Genomic DNA, 16,171 nt, shown 5'->3' with positions numbered 1-16,171 from the left:
GGAGATACATTCTCTCGCTCGCTCTCACTCGCATGTTACATTTTGGCACGTCGTGGAAGCAGGTAGCATATCTACTACCTGCTGTTGAAAGTGTTGAAGATACTGAATTATTTATTCCATCTTCTGCACTATCCAAACTCGTTTTGGGTAGTTTGACACATCTCGGTCTTCCATATGGATACTTCATGGTGACAGAGTTGCCAGCTGCTCAGGTTTTATGACAGTCTGAGTTTTTTCGAGGACTGTATTAGTTTTCTGGGAAGTATCCTGCTTTTTTCCATTTGTAGGCAGTAGTTGTGCCTTGGGTTGATGCTCTGGAGTGGGAAAAATTAGCTAAGAGCTTCCATAACAATATTTTTTAAAGGACTTGCTGTTTATAGTGATTAAATCAGAGCCATGGGATATAAGAAAAATGTGAAATCCACTCGCTAAGAAAACTAAGTTCCTTTTAGCGATAGTGTTTGGTTATCAAGGTGCACAAAGCTGCATTCAAAACAGTCTGAAATCCTTTGGAAAGCTGGGTTTTCAGAGCACTGGAAATGCGAAACTAAGCGTTCTGCCAAGACCCTGCTCATCTGCCCTGTGATTGTGCAAAGTGAGCGGGGCTTCTGCGCTTTTAAAACATCAAATGCGGAAAATGGGGAGATGTGAGTTCACCAAAAGATTTTAAAATAAAGTCAGCCATTGTTTTACTTTGCCGTTCATCCATTTGAGAATCTGTTAAAATACATTTTTGAAGGGAAGCTCTCACTATTTGGGTCAATCTGTGCTGCACTGTGCTCGCTTCCCCTTCAATAGCATAAATCAACCTCACTTGCAGCGAGGTCCATCTACCCGTGACCTTGACCGTCACTTCTGTGTCATCCTCGATCCAAACTGACACCAGGGGATGTGAGGTTACGGTCCTCAAAGCTCGTTTCATATTTGCTACTGAATGGTCATGTTGTTCTGTGGAGTCTTATGACTTCTCCACGTTGCTACAACCTCTTGGGCATCTTGTGGTTTTCGTGCCAGTCATTTGACATGGTTGGTTTTTTTTCTCCAGAGTTGGGCAGATCAGCTACGCAATGAAATGAATTTGCGAACTTTAAAACAATCTATAACACTATTTAATCTTTACCTAATGTAGCAGAACGTCAGTTTTACAAGTTGTGTTGAAAAATACATCTTTTCACTGTGTATTACTGCATCCTATATGATTACCCTTGGTGAATTCGTTGCCTTCAGACACTGTCCTTTCTTTTCTTGTCTGTCTTTCTGTCTGTCTTGCTGCCTCCCTTCTTGTTTCTCCTTTCATTTTCTTGCTCGATCGCAGCACATATTTGAGCAGAATGAGTCCGTACGTCTCTCATAGACCATCCAGCAATGGCTACTTTTCACTAGTTGCCTATTGATTTACTCATGCTCTGCTCTAATCAGGTGCCTTTGCTTCATTATTTAATGCTGGGGCTGTGAAATCTGAGTGAGGAAGATGATGTGGAATCGAGGTTTTCTCCTTCCCCCCATCACCATATAGCTGCTTGGTCTCGACCTCTCCCTTTGTGGAAACAGGGAGGATGATGTAGCCCATGGTGAACAATCTGGCCACTAAAGTGAAAATGTGCATCTGTCAGTAATTAATTGAAACCAAATTTAATTACAAATCAGGAGAAAAAAAAATATAGAGTACCACACGCTTAATAAAATTCAAAAAGCTTCAGTGTCGTTGCCTAAAAAACAAAGTAATCCAAACAAAATACTCCCCTCTCAAATGCCTGGAAGTCTTGTGAGATTTTCTTTCAAGCTTACTGCTTGACATTAAATAGAAAAGTAGTTCTGATTAACTATTGTCACATCCTTCTTGGTATCTTTTGAGTTAAGGGTCAACAAAAATAGTGGTAGGTGTTTAAGGCTGGTTCTGAACCTGTTGTGTCAGCTGGGGATCTGGCCCCCAAATTGGATTCAGAGATTTGATTGTATGTAAATATCCTGATCAGCTGGTTGAAATAAAGATTCAGAGGGATAGGGAGGAATTGAGAGAGAACCCATATAATTTACAAATTAATTAATACATTTATGTAACCTCTTGAATGTTTTAAAGGTGAGAAGTTTGCATTTTTTTTCAGCTTCAGCCCCATTCTGGTTTTGTGGGATGACATCTGCGGGGTCAGCAGGTTGAGACGGGGGGTTCTCAAAACCTCTACCTGAGGTCCTAACAGAGGTCCCGAAATCTGGGTGGTGGGAGGAGACACAGGGAAAGGTGGGATGTGGATGGAAGGGCTGGAAACGCGCCCCCCCCCTGGACTCCAGCTGTGTCGAGTAGATGTGCGTGCAGAGATTTCATGTTTTTTGGGGGTATGGTATATATTATATAAAGAAGGGGAAAATGTGTTTGATTTCTGGGCAGTAAATCCTTTTGGAAGAATGTAACTAAGGTCTGTCAAAGTAGGAACAAGAATGTGTAACCTCATCTGGGTGTTCCTGCTCCAGTAGGGGGATTGGACTGGATGAGCTTTCGAGGTCCCTTCCAACCCTTGACATTCTGATTCTGTAATTTAGACAATAGTGTGAAATAACATACTATAAAATGAGGGAGGGTGTATTTTTAAATAAAAATATTAAAAAGCGATTGGCATTATGAGTTCAAACAAGATATTAATTTCTGCTGTATTTTAGTATACAAGACAAACCCCAAATCTGAAACCGTTGAACTAGTAGCGGCCATGAATATTTATCTCTGTGTACTCTACGTACAGATAGTAATTACAGCAAGAGGAAAAAAGGTTTTTCTTCACAATTAATATTTGTAAACGTTTATGAAAGTACATAACAAATAAATAAGACAAACACATGGCCTAATTAAGATGAAAGGCATGACAACCCTTGTGATTTGTTCTGAAAAATAAAGAATGTTAAAAAGTAAGACTTAATTATTTCTGTAAACATTCCAAATTATGCTCTATCTAGAAAAGCTTAATTTATGAGATATATATTATAATATGTATAAGATTTTTTGACATTTGTACATTCCATGTCAAAAAAATTATTGTTAATTTATTATTTATTATACAGGATGCTGTTGTATATTATCACTTATTAGTATTTATTGTTCAGAAATTCAGAGTCATCTATTGTTTAATGGGAAATGGAAAAGCATTTTATAGCTGTTTGCAATTCGTGCATTCTTGGTCTAGTGATAAAAATGCAATATAAAAATATGTGTAATAATAAATGAAAACAACTGATCTGTTTAACATTTCAGGCATTAATAACACTATTTGATATGCAGTTTACATATGAAAAATAACTTAAAGCCAAATCCATGGACTTGTCTGAACTGCTGGGGTGAAACCAAGGCAACTGTCTGATGGAGGAACCAAAGCCCTCGGGTTTGATCTTGAGGAGCTTGAAGACACCGCGGTCTTTGAAGCCTTTGTTTCCCAAGATGGATGTGTTTGTGGTCACGTCTTCAGGTTGGACCCCATGATCCTTGTGGGTCCCTTCAAACTCAGGGCATTCTGTTTCTTTGCCTTTTCCTTGTTCTGTATTTCTGTGATGCTTAAGGAGGCAACATAAAGTGTTCTTCAGGACCTCTTATCGCAACTGTTCTTGCCTTCTCCAGAAGGATGAGCTGCCCCTCATCTCAGTTCTTGTGCTTCCTCTGAGCTCCTCCTACTTGCTGTACAATTTTGGTTGGTTTCTGATCAGCCGGAGAAAATGCAGCCGTCAGCAGAGGTGTCACCATGATCTGTGTTTTAGGGTTGGCGATGATTTGTTGGGTCGCAGTGGCTTTGTGGTCTCCCTGGCTTCACCGTGCTGGCTGCACAAGAACCGTGCCCAGAACAAAATGGGGTAAAACTCTGAGGTTTGGAGTCTCTCTGTTGTACAATTGCCTCCCAATTGAAATTTCATGAAAAATAAATGTATTTGTAGGTGCGGTATAATTTGGAGCTCTGCGAGAACAAAGCGGTCAATACTTTGTGAGGAGCACGGTGGGATTTGATGCCTCCAAGTGCTCAAGGTTTTGATTCTAGATTGGCGCAAAGACAGATCTTCCAACTTCACATTCCAGAATGATGGAGGAACATGAATTCAGTCAGTGCCATCTAATGAACAGTGGTTTTCTTCGTGCCCATTTCCCTTAAAAGGCTCTTATTTGTAGCAACATCTGAATCTAACTGTTTTATTGTATAGCAAATGAAGAGTGCTCGTACCTCTTTTCTGAACTGCCAAATCTACAATCTTAAACTCAGACAGAATATTCCAGTACAAATCAGGTGCTCTTTTAAACTCGCTTTGTGCCATAAGCCTGGTCAGTTGGAGAGTTCAGCTTCCATATCTATAGATACATAAATATGTCCTGTGTGGTCTCCCAAGGGGAAGGCAAAATGTGGTTTTAGTTAAGTTGCACGGGGGTTTAATTGAAAGATTTAGGGCAATGTCACGGTTACATGACACAAAGATTTATAAAGCAAAATAAAAATACTTTAACACCTTTACTTTTATAATTTGCTCGATATAAATGGAAACCTATATTAGTCATTTTTGTCTGCTGGTAATTAAAACCAGTAAAGGTTCTTATATTTTACAGCTTCGGTGTAAAATAATGGGGAAGACAATTCAAAGGTCATTCTCGGGACGGATCGCGGCTCAGCTTCCCTCCCATGAATATTTGTATGAATTAAGCACTCGCTTAACTTAATTCACATAAGTAGTTTCCTCAGAAGTCGGAAGGACTATTAAGTGATTCAGATTAAGCTCAAGCTTAGTGTAAGAGCAGAGCTTGTGCGGGTGGTGGCCCTGAAATTTGGCCAAGCTCCAAGGCAAGGATGCTCCTGCCTGTGCGATGGTCCCGCTCTGCACGAGAAGGTCATTTGCAACATAGGGAAATACGTGGGGATATTTCAAAGGGAAAAACCAGGGCAGTCGTGCTAGAAATCTGACCTTCAACGCAGGTTTTGTGGCGTTCTGCATAATATCGGAGAATACTCTGTGTGTGTGTTATGTGTTGTAGCGTTGATGGGTCTAGATAATATCATAATAGCGGTTGAAATATGGAGGGTTTTGTGAGATGGTAAGTTAATGATGTAGCTGTTAATTTGAATTTAGCAGACGTTTTAAATATAGGTTTCTCTTACAGAGACAAAAGTTGCAATTTAAAGCTCTTTGGTGGTCTAAAAACAGCTTAATTCTCTAGTAGCATGGTAATAAGTACTAATCCAGCTTATACAGTGATTGTAGTATGTCATGTTTGTGAAAGATTGCCTAACTCTGCTTTCTCTGGGTTTTATGTTAATTTTTTTAAATTAAACATAAAACCTTATAACATCTTTATGCTGAGATAAACTGTTCAATTTAACTTGTGCTCAAGCAGCAGCTGTCAGGAATTATCATGTTTCGAGCGTTCTTGCCATCACCTTGTGTCTCCACCTCCCGGATACACTCCGCGGGATGATAAAACTCACCTTGTTAGGATTTATTACTTAAATAATAACCTGAGGTAAAATGAGAGTTGATGTCACACGGAATGACAACTGACATATATTTATGTCGCACGTTACATTATAATAAACTTTCCTTCCTTCCCCCTGTAATAGGTGTTAAGTGGGAATACGCTCCAGCGTATCCTCCAGTGCCCTGCGTGAGTCCATTAGCCACGAACGTGGCTGCTCTGTGGGCATGTTCGGGGGACTCGGGCTGTCAGGTGCTATTTAAGCTTCTAATGCCAGAGAAATTGGTTATCGTTGGGTAGTTAGCAGCTTTACCAGCAGTAAAGAAGCAAGTATGTAAGAGCGTCTCGTATTTGTTGGGTTAAATTTGGGAAATGCTGTGAAGTATTCATGACAGGTTTCTCTTGACGCTGGGCTGGGCGGTGATAAACAATCTGCTTGTTCATTGAGCCTTATCCCTTCCCATTTACAGTGGAGAAAGTTGGGGTTTACCTCTTGCTTTCCAACTTTTTGGCCTTTTTTGCCTTACTAGAAACCAACCTCCCGCTCCCTCTAATGATGCTGTTGAATTCCTCTGGTCCTGCAAACATTATTTTCCTTTCCTATGGGTATAACCATCTTTTTTCATATTCCTCTCCTAATTATTCATTTGTCCTTCTGAGCAAGTTCAGATATTTCAGACCTACACGGTTTTGTCCATGTTTAAATCTTGGATCTCATTTCTCCTTGTATTCCCTGTTGCCCTTTCCTCTCTGTCATCACATTAACCTGGGCATCCCCACTCTTTTCTCTTCCCATTCTTGCTTTTGTGCCTCTGTCTGTGCTGCTTCCCGTGTTTTCAATCCCAATGTGCCATCTCTTTTCTTTCCTCCTCTTTTCATTCAAACGCAGCCAAATGTGTAGATGTATCCTATATCAATTCAGTTTTCTTCCCAACCCAGCGCAGAAAGAGCTTCGCTGAAAAATCAGTGAGGGAAGGGATTAAGCTATAGTGCAATCCAGAAATAGCCACAAATTTGCTAAGCAACCATTTAATCTTATTTCTGTAATATTTGGGGTATGTTTTCTCCTGTTTACATTTTTCCTTGTCGCTCTAGTGCTGCATTCTCAGCCATTTCTGAGCACGTCGCCCATAGGAAGTTTTCGTGCTTTGAATCTGGCACCCAAGTCATTATGAGGTCCAGCGGTTGTTCCTCTTCATGACAAATAAATGATGACTTATGTAAAACTATTTTTTAACTCGTAGTATGGCTCATAATAAACCTGAGCTCGTCTCTTCATTGGCGTTCTCTTTGACAGCCCCTTTAGGATGATCAAATATTTGATGAACAAGGCAATAGCATTTATCTTTTACTTTGGGAAGCCTTTCAGATCAGCACTCACTTAGGTTGATGAAGATGGATACAGGATCTGTTCTCTAGGAAGTGTTTGTTGTGTAGATACAGATTATCTAAGAATGGTGTCTGTTAGCATAGGTGATATTTTATATATATATATATATATATACATGTAGTTGGATATTTGGGGCATTCCATGGGTTTTAAGGTTGACAGCCAGCATCAGTAGTTTTTAATATTAGTGATGTCAGTGTGGCAGCTTGAACACAAAATCTATGTGAAAAAAGAAAGAATAGGAATAAAATTGGATAAAGAACAGGAAGAATAGGAATAAAAATGGGAAAAAGAATTAAACATAGTGTAAATAAATTCTGGGTCTGAACCACTAAAGTGGTGGATAGCAAAAAAAAAAAGGTGAGAAACATGCTACGTTGAAAAGCAGTTTATTAAAGATTTATGTTTTATGTGCAATAAATACCTGATTTTTTATTATTATTGTTTTTAAATCTTGAGATGAGAAATGTACAGCACAAATGCCTACAGTTCTGTAGTTCTCTGTAGGTTCAGGATTCATTTTGCTTGAAAGCAGCATTAGGCAGTAGATACTCACCTACTTGTGGAGAAATGCAGCGAAATCTCCTACTGGTTACGGTAGGGTCACAATTTTGCATTACACATTTAAATACATTCATTTTCTGGTAACCTGATAAGTTACGGGAGGCTACGACAGCAGCTTGTTAGCGCTGTTTGTGCCTGTTTTATATAATTGAAGGATGTTTGCAGCATTGTGGACTGGGGAATAGCGGGAGTGCTGTGGCAATACTGGGGTGCAAGGGTAGAAACAACATTTCATTATAGAGGATACCTAATAAAAATGTGGAAATAAAGCAGAAAGAGAGTGGTAAGGGAAAAAAAAAAGCAAGACTATAGTAGATAAGTGCACTGCATAAATCAAAAGGGTTTATGTCATAACATGAACATGTGCCATTCCTGCTCATATATTGAATTTCAGTAGTTGGTTGCATAAAGAAGTAAAGTGTAATGAAACTGGCAAGCAAAGTATTCCCTAGTCAGCCTTATCTTTGTTCCATTTGTCCTTCAGATACAGCTTTTCTTGCCTTTTTCAATAAAATCCATCCAGCCTTTTTTTTATTTCATTTTGCATCTCTCTGTAACCGAGCTGGAAGACCAAGGAGATTCGGTGCTTTTCTAGTTGGGTTCTTAGCAGCCGCTTTTTAAGAGATCAAAACTTCGAATGCTGCTACATGGTATTAAGGCTTAGCTATTGATGTGGCCCTCCAGGGGTGGTGTTTTTCTTGGGGAGGGGAGCGGAGAAGGGGAAGGGGTGACCCCTTGGAACATGCTCAGGGACACTCAACACTGTTCTCCTTGTTTTCCAGGGTCCTCTTTGCAAGCTCGGTGCTTAACCTGGCTGAACTCGTTGCCCTCCGGCCTGACCTTGGCAAATTGAAAAAAGTCCTCTACTTCCATGAGAATCAATTGGCGTATCCTGTCCAGAAATGCCAGGAGAGGGATTTTCAGTATGGATACAACCAGGTTCTGTCATGGTAGGTATTTCTTTGCACCGCTTTGTGTTATTTAAGGTGTCCTTCTGGCTACAACCTTGCAGCATCATGAGTCCTGCGTATAAATGATGACCCTGTAGCAAACGAAGGTACCAACAGAGTTCCAAGGAGAGGCTGATAAAAGTGCTGTAGCAGAAACAATCTGCTCTGTTGACTCATCTCAGTTGATTGTGTAAAGTCCACCCATGCTATGTTGGGCTACCGTGACCTACCCATTAGCGATGGGGATTTTGACCCATGTCTTGGACATGATGGAGAAAATGTTTTGTTTCATGGACGCTTCGCGAAGCTGCAGCCGATCAGCTGTTGCTTGGCCGTAGCTTTTACTGCATCCAAGTGAAATTATATAGAGGGTTTTAGGGAAATAAACAGAAATTAAAACATACTGCAGCACTTTTCTTGTGAAGAGAGGGCAGTAAACATACCAGATAAATCCTTATATTTCTTTCATCTAGCATTCAGAAATTGTGCAGCGCTAAAATACCCAGACGTTTTAAGGGCTGCGGTCCTTTATTGTTGCTAAAAAAAAATGTATTTCTCAAATCTGAGTTAATGAAAGAAGTTAATAACAGCAACACTGAAAAGCTTTGTGGTTAAGCACTGCACAGACCTAAGTGAAACAGCAAAACTGAGTTGGTTTGAACCGAACTAAATTCATTCATCTATCTGTTAGTAGGAGAATTATTAGGAATAGGGAGTGAACGTTTTAAGGTACCAGTTAAGCTTTTGCATCTTTTTAATATAAGCCAGTTGATATTGAAATAACGATCTGTGTAAAACATGACCATTCTGTAGCTGCTTCGGCTGCTGCGTTTGCAACATGTTTCACTTACCGGCAGTAAAGATGGGAAAGTACAGTGAGAGATCATTTGAAAACAGAAGCAGCCATTTTCAGATTTTATAACGAAAAAGATGTGGTTTTTGGCACTGGTGCAAGGAATATTTTTTTGTATATATATTTTGCTTTATTATGGCAGTTGTTTCTCACACATCCATTGTAAGCTGACATACGTTTATATTCAAAATCGGCGGGTTTGAGATAATAAAAGTATCTTCTTATAGTAGGGAAAAAAAAATACTTTTATAGATGCTCCATTCTGTCTCCTTCATCCTCCAATATTATATATTACTCATCTCCCCTTTTTGTTGCTGCAGAAACCCCAGCAGATAGGAATTATCTCCTCTGTAATGTTCCTAACTACCCAGTGGTCATCTGCAAAGAAATAACATCTTCCAAATCTGATAGAAGTGCTAGAAATGTGGAAATTTCTCCTTCCAGTTTTGCATAGAGGTTTTGGAGATTATTGAAATTGCAGCACTATGAATCTTCAGGTTGGTGCTTTCAGTAATTAAAGAGAATTTTTTCTCCCTAATTATTTTATGGAGTTTATGTAATGAAATAAGGTTTTTCAGTGATGGCTGAGATTCCTTCTGGCCGCTCAGGTTCTTTCTAATTTGCCGGTGTTGTCCAAAGACTCTAGGAAAGAGTTGGGCGGATAAGAGCTGATGCCCAAGAGAAGCAGAGCTGACGGTGTTGGGGGCGATGGGCTCCTGCCTTGTCCCATGTCATCTGTAAATCAGTGCACAAGAGATGACTGGATCACTTGTATGACAGTGAGGCCAATGGGTTAAAAACCATCGGTGGGGAGGACTCCACAAAGAATTTCAGGACCTGCAGCCTGCTTGGAAAGGATTATTTCTCTCTCTGATGTTTATTTTGTTGCTTTTCCCACTGCCTCCTGCTTTGGTGAGCGGTGTCAGTTCTCTTTCTTGACCAGAGAGCAGTGGGATGCAGTGAGGATGAATGACAGCTTCTCACCTCAAATATACTTTTCACCAGCCTGGTGACTTATGAACACGTGTCCTCAATGTATCTTATGACCCATAGGTCTGTATTACAATATATAAAATACTGAATAAACCAACTGGCCATAAAGCATTTCTTACCTCTGTTAGTGTTGTATGTTTGCCAGCTTAGCTTTGATTGTGGCAGCACTTCCAGGATAAACTTCCAGATATTTGGGGGTTTTTTGATAGCTTCTCATCTTCTGCAGGCTGACTCTAAGTGGAGAAATAATACCTACATTATCATTCAGCTTATAATTATTGACCCAATTGATTCAAAACACAGCACGAAGGAGCAAAACATGGCGTTAACATGGAAAGTTTTTTCAAACTTTGTTTTGGTACCGTGTGCTATGTTTTGTGTGGGTACATATACATGTGTTTATATTAGTGAATATATTTTTAATCGGGATTAATAGGTTAAAATAACATTCTGTTTCTCTAGTATCCTGCTACTTAGCAGTGTAAGGTAGGTTAACCAAGGTAAGTTGTCCTTCGGTGTGGAAGTTTATTTCTAAGGAATTCTCATTTTCTTCCACGTTTACTTCTAAAACATTTCTAATTAAGGTACATATACTCCTGTTTCACGTGAAAAGGCTGATTTTAATTAGCGTTCCACTTGCACATTTTGTTTGCTTATGAGAATATGTATCCTATTTCCATTGCATTTAAAATACTTCTGTTCTGTTTGCAGCAGCAGTGCATTCATTAATCTTAACCGCTTTTTACAGTTTGGTTGCTGATGTTGTGGTGTTCAACTCTGCTTTTAATATGGAATCGTTTCTTACCTCCATTGGAAAATTTATGAAGCTGATTCCTGACCACAGACCTAAGGATTTGGAAAAAATAATCAGACCGAAGTGCCAAGTTCTTTATTTTCCAGTCAGGTTTCCTGATGTGAGCAGGTCAGTACATTTTCCACGTCATAAATTGCCTCCAGCCTGTCAAAACTCTCTATTTATGGTGGCGTTTGAACTAATCAGCTAAAGCATCGTTAATGAAAGAGTTTGATAATATGCAAAATCCCCTAATTGATAAATGTATTTCAATAATCAGAGGCTATTCAGGCAGCATCTGATCTGCTGAGCCTGGCCTAAGTGCGTGTTGTACAAACGTGCATCGCTCAGGAGGAATCATTTGCCACTTGTTTCAGTCATTTCCCACTTGTTTTAGTGATTTCTCACTTGTTTTAGCCTTTAAGGAGTTGCCTGCTCCTCAGCCCTCTATATATTTGTACAGGGGAGGTCAAGGAGGAGAAAGAAATTCTAGACAATGGTAAAAGCGATAAGCCTGTAGTCAAGAAACTCTATTTCCCTCGGTGTGTTGCAGTGGGATTTTATTCCCTCCTCCCTCCCCTACCTCTTCTTTTATTGCTTCCCAGGTAGGTGAAAAGCATCCCCGAAGCAGGGAGCAGACTTGCAGATGTTGGCATTAGCTGCAGCTGTAGTTGCTCTTCACTCTTCCTCGGTTACTCTGAAGGACATTTTTTATTACTCTCGTTTCGGAGCCGGTCTTGAAATTAGCGGTGGGTTATGTGGCTCAAAGGGAACATTCGCTTGGATCCTTTTCACTTTTGATTAAACCTGGCTCAATTGTTTTTCCTGTTATAAGGGACTCTCCTCCCACCGAACAGGAACTTTTGCTTCAATGGGACTGGCACTAAATAAAGGATGATTCTGCAATTTGATTATAGTCTTAAAAACAACATGATGCTGGGTACATTTTTCTGAAATAAGGATGGAAGGCACCATAGTGACTCTGCAAGAGTCTGCCTTTTCATCTGATAATAAGTTCTGGCCACGCCTGAGATCTTTGTCCCTGACCAGCTTGTACTTATAGTTCTTTCAAAGACTAAATATACATTTGTGGTAGGTTCGAGTAGAGAGATTATTAGTACAGGAGGTCAGGTCATGCACTTTATTGACATTCACGCTGCCAGGTTTGCATTTCAGTATCTTGGAAACCTTTATATTCTAGAGCACTGATGCAAATTGTTTAGAAATCAATGTCTGAAGAAGTCTTTAATTCTATGGTTTTGGCAAGTGGGTTAAAATCCTCCAGTGTTCCTTTGAGGCTTGGCGGGGGAGCCAATGGATATCGGTATGTAAACATATTGGAGGATCTACCATGGCTTCATAAAGACGGTGTTCTTCAGGACTGAGGGAATGCTGTGGATGCTCAGCATTTTTGATTTTGAGCCATTTTAAAGGGATCTGATGGTTTTGATGCACTTTAGGAAGCCATGTGGTCCGAGTCTAGTTTTGGAGATGTCGCGATAACCACGTCACATGTATTAAATTGACTCTTCTGGATTTGTCAGCCCTGGCAGATGGGGTCAAACAAGACCTGACAAATTAGTCTCAAGTCCTATGCGCTGTGATCATTTATCCAAAGCAGAAGGTGGGTAAAATCAATAGTCTTCTACCCAAACTGGAAGATCGCGTCTCGTTGTGTGCTCTTCTTAATGTCCTGCTCTTGTGTTGTCTCATTTTACAAAGCAGGACACCTTTCACATTTTCATCAAGGTGGTTGTGCTTCAAATTGCATCAAAAAGCTGTTTTCAGCAGCGGTGGGTAAAATTCAGATGTTAATAAAAAACCTGTATGACTGTACAACTTCCTCAGCAGAGGGATTGCGAACACAGATTAGTATCAGCTCTGTTCTTTCTAATACATATTTTATCCAACAACTAATTCTAGATGTAAGTTCTAGTTTTTGGTGTTGGATTTTTTTGGTTGCTTTTTAGACAAAGCCCAATATCATCACAGAAAAAAAGTGTAAGAACTGCTTTTGCATAACTGAAGTTCTTTGGGTTTTGACCTTCAGCTCCAGACAATATTGACTATTTCTTTACAAGACCATGTTTTAAGTCATGTTAAATGCACCTGTGGCAATGGAATGCTGTTGGTATTTTTAATTCTTATTTTTGCCTGCATTTCTAGAGTGACTGAGGAGAAAAAGGTTAAGAAATATTGTGACCAACCTCAAATTTATCAAGCAAGCTCTTAGCCCAGAGTGTTTTTCAAGTTATTTTCAAATGGTAATTTGCTTTATCCAAACCAAACTCATACAGTGTAAGTAAGTGATTATTTGCATGACTGACAATCATTTCAGTGCCTGCAGTCTTTTTAAAATGCATAATTTTGCAGAGATGTTGGGAAAATATTTAAAAATTCTAAAGGCAAAATAACCAGGGTGATCTTTTTTTTTTGACCTCTTTTCTGTTGCGTGTGAACGTCTCGAAGTGTGTTTGTGTCTGAAACATAATCTTGGTTTGGATTTGGAAGAGGGTGATCTAAGAAATCATCCTTACATGTGATGGGGATCTTTTAAAGATTATTTTAGATTAATATTGCGATTGGAGGGCAAAATAAAATATACCTGACCTGTGGTCTAACCCAGCGTAATAAAGGGAATGTCGTATGAGTTAATCCTGTCACATATCCACCTTTTAATGTAATTACTGTAGATGATGGGTACACAGACCAGCACGAACAGCGCAGCAAATGATCGCTTAAGAGGGAAGGTAAAATGATCAAGGATACCTTAGGAAATACCTGTGAAAGAGGTAGCATTATACATATGCGTAATGTGTGTTTAAGTATTTCAGATGGGAACCTAATCACTGCTTTTCTACTTCCGAGAGGAAATTATCAATGCTTTTTTAATAAAGATCCTTCCTTTTAAGGAATATTTGTTGTAAGGGCACGTATTGGTGTTCCCAGAGCGAACAACCAGACTGTGGTCCTTATCTGACAATGAGAAGAGATGAAAGGATTTGAGGATTTAGTAGAATAAGAAATTTACTGACCTAATCCCCCTGTTTTCTGGTCGTGACGATGACTTGCTTCCATATTGCTTCCACAGCTACTTCGTATATACTCATCCCCTATAATTTCTGCCTCAGAATTCTCCACTTCATGCGATACATTCTGATGAAGTATATTGAGTAGAAATACGTTTTGGAGTACTCGTAAGCTTGGAGACAAATAAACCCGTCCAAGTTAAGGCTGTCAGTTCACAGTGCATGGGTATTGCGAGAGATGCAGACAGAGCTGTAGCTGATCTCACGTGCCATATGTGCTGCGTATCAGACTGGGGTTTTATAACACAGTGAATTAAATACATTGTAATTCACACTTATATTGTCATTGGCTTAGTTTCAGTATGTTTTCTATCATAATGTAAATAAAATCCTATTTATTTTTTCCCCCATACAATCAATAGAGTCTATTTTGATAGAATTTGTTTCCACTTTGGCACTGGGAAACTATGGCCCAGGAAGAAAATCCCCTTTCTACTGATGGTGCCTTTGGTACTCGCATCTCCATATGCCAGCAGACCCCTCTGGAACACCTATGGAAGCTCTTGGTTGATACTTCGTATGAGTTCTCTCAACCCATCTGCATCCAGACTGTGGTGGTTGGCAAAACAGGGTCAGATCAGCTACTCTTTGGAATTCATTTCAGTGAAAATTGTAGCATAGATTTTGGTTGTGATTACTATTCCTCTGACTGCAGTATATCTTTATTATCATCACAGTGTGGTAAAGAAGGAAGATGTTTTTATAAGCAAGAATGAAGTAACATTCCTAAGAGCTCAAAATGCTCGTTGGACTAAGGTGGAATAATATAAAAGAAACATGAAAGGATGAGGATTACAGAAGAAAATAAAAATAGCTTCTTTTAAGTGGAGCTTGTGAGTATCTTGTACTATCTGCGTCACACATTTTGAAGTAGAATTAAAGATTTCAGACTTTTTCTTCATTTGCTTTTATCACTTAGTGCAGTTAACAGGACGTTTGCAACTATTTGGTTTTATACTTTTTCAGTTATAGTGTAGGACAGGCAGAATTTGCCAATGGAGAGAGTACTTAAGGGCCAGTCGAGGGAGTTCCTGGCTAAAAAAGAAGAGTTTAAAAGACACTGACAGTGTATTTTGTACAGAAACGTAACAGTCAGGTGTGGAGCAGCATCACTTGAACCAGACTTACAGGGCTGAACTTCAGGCCTCTGAAGATAACTAGGAGGCTCCCCCTTCCTCTGTAATCCAAACACTTCGCTGTGCTGGAGAAATACAGATGTCAACAAGCGAGCAGAGACTTGAATCCATGAGAGCCCAAAGCTATAGCTGGACACAGGGGATGTGTCTACGTTGCGCAGAGCGATGCTCTGCAGCGGTACCCAAGTGAGCTCTAGTGAACTGTCTTGCGTATGGGAAGCAGTATAACTTAGAAGAGCAGTTTTTTGGCTAATTAGCCTTCCAGTGAAATAGCATAGATTCGCTTAGGTGGAGTACTATGCTAATGAGAGTGATTCCGGTACTGAGGCCAACTCCTGCCTTTGGTGGCTCGAGCATCTCGGTGGTGCGCCGTGCTCTCTCTGGTGGGTACAGCCTCCCTGCCACCACGCTTTATGGGTCGTTAGCATAATTAGCAAATGCCGATAGACTGCTCCTACCTTGGGGCTTGCTGCTGAAGAACTGGGTGATGGGAATTACTCCCCTGAATGTCTTTCCTCCCCACCTGCCGCAAGCAGGTTTTGAGGGTCGGCGTAGGCAACGCGAAGAGCGACGCAAGGGGCATGAGGGATGCTCTCAAGATCTGGGACATGGCATCTATTGAGAGGAAAGTGCAGCATTGGCTTAAAAGGGACGTAAAACGGAGTCTTTCAGTTCTGGAGGCTTTGAGAGCAGGTCGGTTACCTTCAGTGTCTCTGGGTTAAGTGCTCACTGCAGGTGGCTGTATCTCCAACAAGGGGTTGGTGGTCGAATGAGTGGTACCTTGTGCATCCGTGGTGGTTTCTTACGTGGTTCTTCCTCCGCACATACCATCGGGGCGGTTGGGGGATGATGCAAGAGTTTGCATTCTCTGGATTGCAGGGGAGCAGCTGTTACCCCAACCTGGTCTTCCAAGGCAAAACACGCTAGTTTTATCCCCAAAATATTCATCCTCAGGACTCACCAGCAGCAGCAG

At 40.2% G+C, this 16,171-nt stretch overlaps 1 protein-coding gene across 1 annotated transcript in view; it reads left to right on the top strand.

The window, feature by feature from the left end:
• GTDC1 (glycosyltransferase like domain containing 1) overlaps positions 1 to 16,171 on the top strand; it is a gene marked incomplete at its 3' end in the record, with an annotated part of 158,665 nt that overhangs the window by 58,280 nt on the left and 84,214 nt on the right. Inside the window, exons 3-4 of the mRNA XM_080346674.1 lie at positions 8,167 to 8,334; positions 10,929 to 11,102. Coding sequence (XP_080202800.1) covers positions 8,167 to 8,334; positions 10,929 to 11,102 — 342 coding nt within the window. The remainder of the gene's footprint in view (positions 1 to 8,166; positions 8,335 to 10,928; positions 11,103 to 16,171) is intronic.

Source organism: Nesoenas mayeri (genome assembly GCF_963082525.1).
Source record: "Nesoenas mayeri genome assembly, chromosome: 6".
Classification (NCBI taxonomy): Eukaryota; Metazoa; Chordata; class Aves; order Columbiformes; family Columbidae; genus Nesoenas; species Nesoenas mayeri.
Note: the sequence above shows the minus strand (reverse complement) of the source record. Positions and strands in the feature narration are given on the sequence as shown.